Source organism: Astatotilapia calliptera, chromosome 17 (assembly GCF_964374335.1).
Source record: "Astatotilapia calliptera chromosome 17, fAstCal68.1, whole genome shotgun sequence".
In the NCBI taxonomy this organism is placed as follows: domain Eukaryota; kingdom Metazoa; phylum Chordata; class Actinopteri; order Cichliformes; family Cichlidae; genus Astatotilapia; species Astatotilapia calliptera.
The window spans coordinates 39518701-39532269 of record NC_137438.1 but is presented as its reverse complement, the minus strand read 5'-3'; the positions used below and the strand labels follow the sequence as shown (position 1 = coordinate 39532269).

At 43.9% G+C, this 13569-nt stretch overlaps 1 protein-coding gene across 2 annotated transcripts; it reads right to left on the bottom strand.

The window, feature by feature from the left end:
- Positions 1-1168: 1168 nt before the first annotated feature.
- Positions 1169-13138, bottom strand: mknk2b (MAPK interacting serine/threonine kinase 2b). 2 transcript variants are annotated; one of them, XM_026146522.2, is made up of 14 exons: positions 12980-13138; positions 12191-12410; positions 11688-11778; positions 11454-11555; positions 11261-11358; positions 8927-9006; positions 8728-8801; positions 8513-8617; positions 8368-8423; positions 8166-8261; positions 4950-5144; positions 4683-4847; positions 4541-4581; positions 1169-4440 (listed from the first exon to the last, which is right to left on the bottom strand). In XM_026146522.2, exons 2-14 carry the CDS (start codon positions 12239-12241, stop codon positions 4164-4166), a joined length of 1431 nt encoding a protein of 476 aa, XP_026002307.2. In that variant the 5' UTR covers positions 12242-12410; positions 12980-13138; the 3' UTR covers positions 1169-4163. The 2 variants fall into 2 exon arrangements, with proteins under 2 accessions (XP_026002307.2, XP_080147837.1); XM_080291711.1 differs by lacking the exon at positions 12191-12410 and having other exon boundaries at positions 12980-13089.
- Between the last annotated feature and the right edge of the window lie 431 nt (positions 13139-13569).

Here is a 13569-nt window from a genome sequence, read left to right as displayed (position 1 = left end):
ATGAGCAGAGAGCACAAACATGCCGAGGGATCGGCTGTGTTAGCTCAGTGAAAGAGCCACAAACTAATGTGTACACCTATGTCTGCATTTGTATTTTATTAAATACGAACAAAATTAAAGCAGAAGTGATGCCACATGTGTGGCCAGGAAGAGAGGACCAGTGTGTTTATTTGGTAGTTCAATGAAAGGCTTCAATTAGTTTACAGTTTTGTCTTCTCATACAATATTTGAAATTATTGTATGAGAAAAACAAAACACTACATTTCAGGAAATATTTGTGGGTTTTTTCTTGTTTGTTTTGTGGCCCTCCAATGAGACGACAGTGTCAGCAGGGGCCCACAGATCATTTAAGTTTGGTTGAAATCAGACATAAATATCACTAATAGATTGTAGTGATCATCTTATTAAAAATAACTGAGCATTAGTTTCACCGGCCTGATATAAACAAGAGATCTAAAGACACGACTGTGAATCAGGAAGGACATTTTTCACCTTTTAAGATCAGTTTTGACTAAATAATCGTTCAAGTAATCACATTAGCCAGTTCATTCTAAACCAGTTGCTGTAACCCTCGTTACTGCCAACCACACACAGACTCTGGAGACCCTTTCATCACACAGAACATTTCTTGTGCAGTATCATCATTTTTGTCCTCTCTCCACGCACATTTGACCAAGCCCAGCTGATAACATCTCTTGAGATATTTCCATCTGCACAGTTGACTAATCACGGGATGCCAGATCCTGCTGAAATCATACACTGACATGTTTCGTTAATTCAGCAGAAGGGATTTTGTGAGGATCATCAGGTGGCAGAGAGGCTGCAGCTCTTGCAGCAGGTTGCATCAGTCTGCGTCTGGCTGAGAAGAGCGCCTCCCCTCACCACTGCTGCAAGCGTGACTAATGTGTCATGAAACCACAGTCATATTTCCATGTGTGAGAAACATTTACCAACAGCCAAGGGCGTCTGTGACACGGCTCACGTTATCAGGGAGCGTTACTGATACTGGGATTTACAGCAGATTCAGCTGAAATGGCCTCAGCCTTGGCCCGAAGATAAGCCTTCTAGTTAATGTGAAACTACTGAGAGTGCAGGGAAAGTACAGGTCTTTCACTTTCCTGGTTTCAAGCAAAAACAAAAAAGAAAAAAGTGACAGGCCAGACGAGAATGTTGTTCAAAGCATTTTATTGCATTTTTTTTTTTTAGAAAAACAATACAAAATTCCAAAGCAACGGTCATAAACGTTGCCTTGGGTGAACTGCAATCATTCACATGGTACAGTAAAGTGCTTATTTTAAATCAAAATACCTTGTACTACAGGATGTATTGGTTTGAAGCCACTTCCCATGAACACAATGGTCTCAGGGGCGATTCAGACAGTGTTAAAAATCAGGTGTCAACCCAGAGCCTGGACTGTATCTGACTGGCACACTGTGCTCATGAGAAGGAACCATTTAAATGGTCTGATCTGCCTTAAATGCTTTCACCTGCAGGCTACATTCAGATTGTGGGGAGACTGTTGGTACTATCCATTCGAATGACTGAATTTTAACACGACGTCAGCGACAATATACAAAAAGAAAGAAAGAAAGAAAGAAATGGAGGCTGAAGGATATCACTTTGTCCCCTTTCTCCCAATAAAAGGCAGTCGAAAGAAAACAAAAGCTACCGCCATTCGACATGAAATAGAAATGGTCATGACCCAGAAAACCCTTACTGTACTGGTCGGGATATTACAGAGTATGGCCACAGTGTGCGTTTGAGTATCCACCCCCATTCAAAGACAGGGACAAACTCAGTTGTATGAAGACCCCCCCCCCCCCCAGAAAAAGGCAGAATACTGATCTGTATATTTTCACCCCCCTCCCCCCACAAAGATTGCCTTGATCATTAGCTTAATGCTTTGAGATTACCAATAAGCAAAGTAGTTTCCAAAATGAAGAAACAGCTGCATACACATATTCAAGTAAGTCTTATTATAAGACATAAACCCTCATAACTATGCATCTGTAGAAAGGTATTCTTAGAACTATTACAGTGTCCTATTAACAGAATAACGCGTCATCTGACACCATTTCCAGAGTACCGTCGCTGCAGTGCTGCCAACAGGACACGGAGACGATCAGAAGTTCCCCACTTATCTCTGCTAGGTCGTGGATCATATGTTTCAATGTCATGACTTGAACCCTCTTTGGTGAAATGGCTACAGTGCTGAGAGACGTCATCGCCAGTCCATTACCTGTCAGTTTCAGAATGAGCTTTAACTTAATCTAACTAACGACAAAGAAAGATTATTGCCAACGCAGAGTAGGGAAAAATGAACATGTACCAGCCACTCATGGATAACTGCTCCAAATTCACCAGCAACTTCATACTAATGTTTTCTGTGTCTGAAATGTACCAGCCACTTTCATGTTTTACCACATCGGTGCTGGTGCCAATTCCCCACCCTGCTCACATATAAAAAAAAATAATAATAATATATATATATAACACTTAAAAACTTGCCTTCACTGGGCACGAACGCTCCAGTTCAACTTAAACTTTCTCCATTTTTACCTCATACACCACATACTCAACTTTAAAAACTCAAAAACAAAACAAACATTAAAAACAACAAAGGAAAACATCTGGTGTTTCACCTGAACTGAACAGCACCTGCATGGAAAAAAAAAAATCTCCATAGAAAAGAGAAAAAAAAAAAAAAAGAAGCTTATTAACAGCCATACAAAAAAGGATAAAAATAAAAATCAGTGTGGCACATTGACATGGAGTTTTCAAACTTGGAAGAAAAAAAAAAAGTAAACTTTATACAGCTAAATGTCTGAAGTTTTTTTTGTCTTTTTGTGGAATGTTTTTCCTTTTTGTGTTTATTTTATTTTATTTTTCCCGTCTGCCTCTAACATTGAAAGAAAATTTGTGACATCATTCTGGGAGGGGCGGCGTGTCGTTAGAGACAACGTTGAGACCCTGAAGGACGAGGAGGACGAAGATGATGGTCCAAATAAATCTGATCAACAAATGACAGTCTGGTCACATTGGGCAAAATGTGCTTTTCAACCCCTTCACAGGAGTTTAAACTTTTACTGCCAAAATATTTAAAGTTAAATCCATAAATTGATCTGTAGAAAAAAAACAAAAACAAATTCTGGTTGTAGCAAGGGGACGTCAAATTCTTTACAATGAAAGTAACACTGACCCAGTTCACTTGCGTAGCCATTTTAAGTACTGTATAATTAGCTTAATAAGCCAGATATACACGCTATGAGCTTTGGCCCCTCCCCCCTCCCCGGCAGCCATCAAGCATGACCAAGTCAAATCAATTCACTAGTTTTAGATTCAATTTAGAAGAAAAGGAAAAACCGCATCAACCGATGCAGCGGCAAGTCGTAGCTGGTCAGGTACAAACAGCCGTTGCCCTTTGAGCACTAAGTGCACGGCGACCGAGCTGGATAAGTGCGCATCTCAGACATTTACACAAGAGTCGGCTGTAAAGAGCTCATCTTAAACGGAGGGGAACAAAAAAAACAAAAAAAGACTTTGAAGAGTCTCCAGCCAACGCGCCTCAGGCACAGACAGCACTGGCTTACAGCCCTTCCAACCCTTATTACACTGAATCCTTTCAAGACAGGAACAGCCTTCATCTCGGCATATTGCATAAGCTTGTACGTATGTGCAGATGGGCCATTCGTGCATATACATACAGGCAAAAAACATTCCAGATAACTTAATTCACAGTGGATCCAGTTGTAACGTGGGAGCAGCACAACAGGTTGTCCTTTGGTGTCTGAGCTTAGTTTCGAAGATCTATGTTCGGATTTCTTCTGAACTGAGTTGCATGAGGAAAAAAACAAACAAAAAACCAACATAACTTAGAAAATACTTTGCTGTCCAACGAGTCATTAACTGGCCCTCCTCCCCAACCTGGAAGTGCACATAGCTGTGTTTGCTATATGCAGGCCCTGTGCTGATGTGCTTCAGAAGTGCTGGAGAAGGGCAGAAGGCATTTAGAGGAAGGGCTGCAGGCAGCATCTCCCTTTACAGCTGGCAAGAGAACCTGAATAGCAGAGGGACCGAGGCCAGAGAGGGGCCAGAACTGAGGAGGAAGAGTCTCAGGGCAGTCGTGGAACAGGACTTGAATCATAACGGAAGGTCGGGAAAGTTCAGGCACAGTCTCCCACGATGACGAGGGGGGCCAAGAGCTGACGAAGCTCCGCGGCGGAGACGGGCCCACCTTTCGGCTGGCTGCTTCGCTGCCTGCGCTTGGCCAGCTTGGAGTTGGAAGGAGGAGAGAGGTGCATAGACGAGCCAGAAGCGGTAACAAAAAATTGGACTTCCTGCTGCTGCTGCTGCTCTTCCATGCCATCCTGTTCAGCCAGCTGCCGGTTCACAGCCATGGCCTTATCTGCAAAAACTGTAAGATCCCTGGCACTGCTGGTCCTGATGAGGAAAAGGGGAAAAGAGATTAAACTGTGATCAAAGCAGGTATAAAGTTGGAAATGTTTATTGTCAGAGTGTCTTGTCGCTCTTAATTTCTCACCTCTGATGTAAGATGGATGTTGGCAAAGTGTCAGATGCACCCTGAAAAATCAAAGTCATGTTATTGGTTTTTTGTTTGAACAACTTTACTGTGATTTGCCTAAAATGCAAAAAAAGTGGCATAGTGGTGGATTCAGACTCACCCCCAGCACCCAGGGGTGCTGCAGCACCTGACTGGCACTCAGACGACTTTTGGCATCCCGGACCAGAAGTTTGGATATCAGGTCTTTGGCACTTGAGGAGATGTGAGCCCAGTCTTTTTCCGGAAACTCATATTTTCCTTCCTGGATGCTCTCAAATAAAGTGTTCTGTAAACAGATGCGAAACATTTGCAAATGTTACTTTGCTCTGAACTCACAAAGATAACGTAAGACAAACAAAACTCACGGGAATGAATTCATCAGTCTTACCTGGCAGGTGTGGCAGGGTTCACCTAATTCCCAGCCACAGCCGCCACCACAGCGGCCTACGAATGGAGGATAGCCACTTAGCATGATGTACAGAATGACTCCAAGACTCCACAGGTCACAGCGCTTGTCGTAAATTGTAGCTTCTTCACTGAAGGCCTCAACTACCTCAGGTGCCATGTACTCTGCTGAGCCGCACTAAAAGAAGAACAAGAAAGCCAGTGCGTTAGCCCCAAGGGACGAAAAACACAAAGCGCAGCATGAAAGAGTTAAACCAGAGGAAAAAAGAGACGCTTTGCTTGGCTGCTGCCACATTCTTTCACTCAGCTGACACCTCGTGGCTCCGAGTGTGAAAGCTAAGGCCCCACTCTTAGCTTGTGGGGTGGGGGCAGTCTATGAGACAGTCGCATGATTATCTGCAGTAATGGGTTCACTTAATCTACAAAACTGCTCGTCTTAGTCCGTTGAACATTTCTTAGTTGGAACGTGCTATGAGGCAGGTTTGTGTGGGTAGACAGCGAGTGGTGACTCAGTGCTTTGATCACACAGCTGTACACAGCCCAGGCAGACTTTGTTGAGGGCAAGGACAGACTCAGCTCTACCAGCATGTTGTTATGTAGCTAGGAGAGAAATTAGGCCAAACCCCGAGCATGGAAAAGAGGATTGGCTGTCCTGCATACCCAGAGACTGGGCTGAGCCCTGGTCAGTTACATAACTTGAGAACACAAACAGCAAGTACTGTTTTAATAGTTTTAGGTGGGGAAAAAGCAGGTCGTTGGTTCAGCAGGACAAAGATCATGTTCATTTCTGAGACGCTTTAGTCCTTTTGTCATGAAGTCCCCCACATATCCTTCATTCCATCTGTGGGGGCACATGTTTACATTGAGCAGGCCTCCATTGTGTCCCAGTAACATAAACCAGCTGTCTGCTAACTCCACCTCCAGTTTTATGTAATGAAGTTTGCTGCACAGGAATCGCATTTCAGACAAAGAAAATCCCAACCCCCATGTTTCCGCCATCATCGAGTCTGGGGCAACTGCTTACACAGACAATCCTCCAGGATTCAAGTCAAATGCAGCTGCCGCACACACACACGCACTCTCTTTTTTGCCAACCAAGGTACTTTGAAACTGAAGACTAATGCAATAGTTGTGTTATCATAAACAGCTATCAAGGCTAATCATGTTTAAAAGCTGCTTTACCACCCCTGAATCACAAACAAGTCAGGACATAGATAGCCAGTCCATGACTACCTGCAGCTGATAAGGGCTAAAAGAGGGCAGACAAATAACAGTAATCGTGGCTCTTTGGCACAGACTTAAACATAAACTTGCATTTGTTCTTCCTGTGCTGTTGCACACCTTGCGAACTTGCAGTCACATCCTCTTCAAACCTTCCAGTAAGCTGCAGAGAGCTGTTAATCAGCTGCTGTTACCACAGGATTTGTCGGTATTGCAACCTGGGGCTTTCCTACGACCATGTGACTAGTCACACCATACCCACAGCACCGATGACACACCTCTGGTGTTTGTAAATGAAAGGATTACTAGGAGAGGCTTACAGGAAGAAGACTTGTTCTGTCCTCAAGAAACTGCACCTACCTTTATGACAGGTACAAACAAGCAGTTTCCTCAATTAAACAGACTAAACTGCTTGTGTGCAGTGTTACAGTTTCCAGCTGCTACATTTAAGCCTCGGCATTCGAACAGCCAGAATTACATCTCACTGGGCACATAGGTGGGCAATCACTCACGCAGAATTCCTAGTAAACTAAAATTAGTCTTTTTCCTAGAAGGGTCTATCTCGGCTCATTCGAGTCCCTATTTTCCCAGTTTACACCCAGTATAGCACCACTACATTTACAGTAAACCTGTAAATCATAAAATGTATTTGAGAACCATAGAACTGCGCTTCAAATGCAAAAGTGCATATTGTGCAACAGCAGTAAAGTGGTTACAGGGGGCCCAGAGAGAGTGCCAGTCGTGAGATGAAAATCATAACATTGTTCCTGTGATCAAGCAAGGAAAACAAGCCAGAGCGCATGAGCGGGCAGAGTTTGCACCTCCCAGTTATCCTCCCCCTCCCACCGGGCTATCCAATCACATCTCAGTTGCCATGTGTGGGGGGAGAGAGACTAAAATTTCTAGAACAAGCCTTATGCACAGCTATTGTATGAAGTACATAAAGAAAGCGCAGACCAGCACAAGAGTGGTTGGGGCCACTGGGCGGAGACTGAGCTGAAAGAAGAGGGTGTATGGGTTTTTTTTCCTCTCACCACACAGAGAGAAAGGAGAAATAAGCAAACGCTTGTGGGGGGGTTTTCACTGCGACTCCTTCATATCACAGGACACAGCCTTGTAAAAGTTATCATGTACCCTCCAGTGTTACATCCCAGGGCTATCACACCACCTTCTGTACTCCAGAGGCTTTTCTCCCATTGAACGAACACTTTAATATATTACTGGATCAACTTAACCCGAGGGAGATCCTGATTTAAGACTAAAGCACATGACACCTCTTGGCCCCAAACCATATCCCCTTCAACAAGTCCGGGGATGGGCCCACCATCCATTATTTCTGTGCAAGGAAGATGAAGTTACCAATGCCGAAAGCCCCCACCCACCAAACCACATTCCTGAGGGCTGAGCTGCCATCCTTCACCTGCTCTGGTCCATCTATTCAGCACACTAGATAAGCAGCAGACAGAGCAAGTGTTGACACAAGTAGAAAGCTTGCCAGTTCAACTTTACCACTCCTCTGAGGTTGAGGGTTTCCTGCTGTTCTGGACACTGTTCAGTGGTAACGCTTTGTGTTGTGACGACAGCCACAAAGTTAAACAATCATAACCCCCAGACTCAAGCTCATGACCCTTCAGTGTTTGCTATTGATTAGACATCAACGGACATCAACATTAAATAGACAGATATGCTTCCAAATGTTAACACACTGAAGTATCCAGCACGATAAGAGGAACATAAAATTTGGCACATCCAGGAAGCAATCCATGCCATTTCAGAGAAACTGCCCAGCAGTAAACTAGTGTAAACATCAGTTAACCCCACTGAGGACTGGCCAATGATCAGCCAGGTGAGACTTGATAAACACATTTACAGCCGCTTTTATCCACAGCAAGAAAACAAATCACTATGTCACGGTGTAACTGATTAATCTGCTCCTGGATCAGCGATTTAAAAAACATTTTTTGGATGAGTAACTTACAGGAGTGAGGAGCTCAGGGGTGGAGATGGGTGAGCTGTCACTGTTCAGCTTGATCCCACTGCCTAAGTCAAAGTCACAGATCTTGACCGGGCATATCTGAGAAAAAGAGCAGATTTTAACAAAAGGCCAGCAGCAGCTTTATCAACAAATCAGCTGACCTCTGAAACACGTTTAGGCATAAATATCTCTGCAGTAAACTCACCTTGTGTGCACTCTCACAGAGAATGTTTTCAGGTTTCAGGTCTCTATGTGCCATTCCTAAAAACAAATAGATGCCTGTTATATCCATATTTAATTTGAAACTGTGAGCAGTAATACTGCTTGCCATTTTGTTCAAATGATCTTACCCTTGTTATGAAGGAAATCTAGAGCACTGGCAATGTCCTGCACCACGAGACCGGCCTCCTGCTCACTGAAGTGCTGTCTCTTGTGAATGTGTTCCAAGATTGACCCTAGGAGGGAAATGAGAGTCCATTAGCTCCATTTAAAAGCTAAATGCTTTCAAACACACTCACCAAAGCAGCAGAATTTCTTTGTAAACTAGCAGCTGTAATTTACTAACCTCCTCGGAGCTTCTCAAACACCAGGTAGAATTTGTCTTCCTCTTCAAAAAACTCCACCAGCTCCAGGATGTTTCTGCAGAAAACAAAAAGGCACCGAGTCATTTGAGGTCTGCAGTGTGATGATGAGTAAAGGGCTTTGTGACTGCCTCCATACGACTGTCAAGTGCCTTTAGTTTTGTCAGAACAGCAGAAAGTTACCTATGGCCCTGGCACTGGTAGAGCATCTCAACCTCACGGAAGACACGACTGCGGCTGTGACCCGGCCTTTTCTCGATTATCTGCAACAGAAAAGCACCAAAGCTGAGCCCACTTTGTCCAGAAATAGCCCATTTTCAGCAGAACTTTGTGTTTTTATACAGAACAGGATGGAGGACAATTCTTAAAGTGCTTAGTATACATATTTGTGGGCATGGCAGCCACTCTCTCACTGCACCACAAACCCCACTTGTGGCTGTGTTTAACAGAAAGCAGACGGTATAGAGCTCACTATACAGTCCATATGCAGTCCCCTATAATGAGCTTCCTTCCCAACGTTTTCCTGCTTGCCAACCTTTATCCTACCCGGTGACACACTTGCAGAGATAGTTTAACCTACTTTCAGCACTGCCCAGCATACCAGAGACAGAGCTGAATGAAAATAACAGCCCCCAGTCTCTATGTTTAACCTTTATTCACAACCCATATGTAAATCTTAAGGAGCCATAAGTGTTCCCTTCAAAACATCCCATGACCTAATCCAAAATGTTTACAATTATCAAAACTGCTCTAAAAATAACAGAGCTGCCGGGAACTACAGCAGTGAGGGCCACCAGCTGCATAATGCTGTGCCAAGAGAGACAGAAAGATAGACTGCTGACACCAAAGCAAAAAGCCTGAATTTTCCAGCTCTGGTCTGTTATTGTGTGCTTGGGAGGCTGTGCATGCTTCTCTTCCTGGTAGCTGGATTACAGCTGCTATTGAAGCCCACTGGGGCCAGAGCTGCAGTATGTGTCTAGGATTAATACACGGACAAGAGGCCTGTGAGCAGTCCAAAGCCTGTGTACTGTTCCAGTCTGAGTCAGCAGGACAACAATCAGCTCACCCTCTCCTGCCACAGCAGAACTCCCACCCTGGTAGATGTTTCCATACAGAAACTATAAGGTTGAAGAATGCATTGCAATCCCAAATGGGAGGACACTATTTTTAAAGTGGTAGATTTAAGGTCGCTTATCCAAATTGCAGCTCGTGAAACATCAGCCTGCTGAAAAGCGAGACCTCACTGCAGGTTCTAACATCAACCCAGGCTTGTGAAATAATAGCTTTAAACAGGACTTGTTTGGGAGCCTTCAGACACACGCTGCTCGGCCCTCTGTGCGTCTATGGATGCCTGAAGCTTTTGTTGCGTTTGCAACAGAGCCCGCACATGCAGTTCACCCCCCTACTCCCCCTGTGTCTAGAGAGGGGGAGGGGAGAGACGGGACATCTGGCAGGAGTAGTCTGAGTCCCCCTCGACTCCCAGCAGACCGTCCTACCTCCTCCCCCAGGACTGCATAGTCCCAAGGGATCCATAACAAATCACTCTGGGACAAACTAACTGATCAGTCACATGAGGATCTGTGTACAGCACCTCTGAAATATTAATTAGGAAAAAAAATAAGATATGGACACTTGCACTAAAGAAGCAGCCTTTAACTCAGACTTGATCCATACATGAACAAAATCTGGGGAATAACTAATTAATGTTTATGTCCAATGAGCAAATGGGATTTCAAAAGAAAAAAAAGTGGATTATTTAAATTTTGCACACTTCAGCAAAAAAATAAATAAATACATAAAAATTTCACAATGTTTTGCTCCTAAAACAAGGAAATGACTTTGTAATAAAAAAGGAAGTCCCCAAGAGTTGAACATGTGCATACAAGTCCTCACGCCATTCAAAAAGGAAATCGAAAAAGTAACTGTACAGAGTGAGAACAAAGCAGTGTAAACACACCGGGTCACAACCCTCACCCATCACCCCTCCTTCCTTTCTGTGGGTTTTGTTTTGGCACAGCTAGCAGCACACAATGTTCTCTGTGCAAGCTGTAAAGAAAGGGGGAGGGTATATCATTTCCAGCTCTCTGATTGGCTGACGAGCTAGAAAAAGAGAGGGGGGGCGTGTCTACTAGCAGCAGCTAGTCTTTTACACAAAAAGTGCATCACTAGGCACAACAGAGGAAAGTTTGCAGAAAACCACTACAGAGAGCTGAACTGAGAGAAAAGATAAAGAGGCATCCTGTCCCAGACCAAAACTTTCCTCAAAATTTCTCAAGAAAAAGACGTGAAAAGGAAGCACAATAGAAACACTGATGCAATAGCCCAGTTTACTTATATTAAATTCCTCTCATGGCTCAGAGCCTCTTCACACAAAGGAATTTCATTACGTAATCCAACCCTCTAACTGTAAAGCAGCCAAACAGAGTCCTAGAACTCTAGCATCTCCTATAGGAAGGTTTCATTGACAACAATACATTAAAGCACACTGTATCCACTGAATGCGTGGCAGTGTCTTACCTTTACAGCATACTCTTTATTGGTGATGAGGTTGATGCATGTTTGCACTCTGGCATAAGCACCCTCTCCCAAGACCTCTTCCTGCAGTCTGTAGACATCTGTGGCAAAAACAGCAAGTTAGCAAAACACAATTACATGAAGGAGAGCAGCTTATACAGCTGTTTTTATAACAACTAGGAATGAAAGCTTTTACCCTCGAATCTTCCAGAGAAACTGTCAGTTGCCCGGCAACGCTTTTTCTTCTTGTTTCTCTTCTTGGCATCGGGGATGTCAATAGGCTGACTGGAAGGCATGTCTGTCAAAACAGGAGTGCCTACATTACCATCAGCTATTGATAGAGGAATGCAAACAAATCCCAAATACTGAAAGAGAAACTAGGGGGAAGTTTTACTTATGTGAATTATACTGAACTAGTCATAAAACTCACCATGTCTGGGGGAGGAGTCAAAATTAAATGATGAATTGATAAGATGGGATCCATTTTTAGTGAAGTCCTCTGATTCAAAGGGATTTTGCCCCTATGGAGTAATAACATGTTTGTTATGATGTGCAATCTCAGTGAACCAGTCAAGATGAGAGCATCTATTGTCAGTCATAACACCTACTGTGACTATAAAGCCAAACTAGACTGAGAGGCTGACACATTTTGAATAATCGCTCATATCTGTTACACCAACACAAGAACGTCCCAAGGCCATAAGGATCTTTCTTGGTCATCTTTCAACTATTAGCTGTGGCATACTCGAGCCATACATTCATCAGCTGCATGTGCCCAGCAGGAAGTATACCATGTTTGTCAGCCAGAAGATGCGTTTATCTATAGCTAGGTGAAGTCCCTTCTCATATATGTTGCCAAACGTGCTCTGATTACAATCTTCCCAAAAGGAGTGACAGGAGCTCGAGCTATCCCTGGATAGAGTTCCAGCTCACCTTGAAGGAGCGGTGGAATCCAGTGACTTCGGCGATCTTATTTTGCACCATTTTGCTTCGATTTGGTGTGTGTGGGGGGGTTCCGATCAGGATATGCGGCGGCAGTGGTTTTTGAATCAATTTGCACTTCTCCGAAACAAACAAAATCGTTTCAGAGAGAGACGCAAGTGATCACACTGCGCTAGCTGGTCAGCTTGGTGCGGCGCTTTAAACGGGAGCCCTGTTGACGACACAATTTGAGACCCCAGCGTTACAATCCAGTGTAAAAAAAACACACAAAAAAAAAAAAAAAAAAAAAAAAAAAAAAACCACACAACACCTAAACTCTTCGTGTTTTCCAGATTGTGGACGATTAACTAAACGCTTAGGCAAACAGCAGGCTGGCTCATCTCTGTCGCGTGCGCATACAAACAGAGCGCGAGAGCGCAACAGCTAGCATTCAACGTCACTCCCATTTAGCTCGCCCTTAGGTTAGTTACAGACAGTTAAGCACGAGGACAGATCATTAAAATCATAGCAGTTTGGCTAATGAGTAAATATATCTAGAGGCCATGGTTAAAACGGTGAAACCGCTACAGGAAGGCTACCAACACACACAAAAACACATCTCCAGTCAAAATGTAACCCACAAGTGCAAACCAGTTGACAGTTACATCAGAATTAACTTTAACGTCAGACAACAAAGATTAGCCAGTGAGCGTTAATACTGCATAGCGGTTCCAAAAACAGCCATTTCGCTTTTAAATGGCAAAACAAAGGCGCAGCAGCCTGCTTTTTCTCCTTACTTACCCCGTTGTTAATTTTTATAGCTCCAGTGTTAGCGTCGTTGCTTGACCCACAGCTTCGAAAGCCGCAGAGGACGTCAAGGGGGGATACGACTGATAGTTTGTGCGTGGAAGGTGGTTGAGAAGAACGAGTGTGGGTGTTTTTATAACCTCCCGTGACTCCGCCCTCCCGAGGAATGCGTCAGCAGCCCGCACTGATCGCGTATATTCGAGAAAAGGCTATTGTGGCAGGGTACCATTTCGTTTTGTTGAAGCGTTCTTCTACTTCTTAAGGGAAAGAACGCTAAAGGTTATTTAAATATGACACACAATAAACACAACTTAATAAGCTCGGCCATTTAGATTATGTATTATATTCTCGTTTGAACTCTAGACCATATTTTAGGATAGAGACTTAAGAAAAAAGAGCACCGTACACGAATTGGTATTGAACCAGTCAGGTCTGTTTTGTTTAGGAGGGGGTAGGGCCCCGAGGCGGGACTTACCGAAGAACAAAACGAAAAAAAATACACGCACGTAGTCACAGTCAGCACGTCCCACCGCTGTTTTGATGGAAGAGGATGTCGATGGAGGCCGGGAGAGATAGTGCAAAGT

Excerpts from the sequence above, each read along its gene's own strand:
- mknk2b (XM_026146522.2), bottom strand. The coding sequence starts at position 12,241 with ATGGTGCAAAATAAGATCGCCGAAGTCACTGGATTCCACCGCTCCTTC. Across the intron at positions 9,007-11,260 it reads ATAAAGAGTATGCTGTAAAG|ATAATCGAGAAAAGGCCGGG; the intron begins GTAAGACACTGC and ends TTTCTGTTGCAG. Across the intron at positions 8,262-8,367 it reads TCTGTGAGAGTGCACACAAG|ATATGCCCGGTCAAGATCTG; the intron begins GTGAGTTTACTG and ends TCTTTTTCTCAG.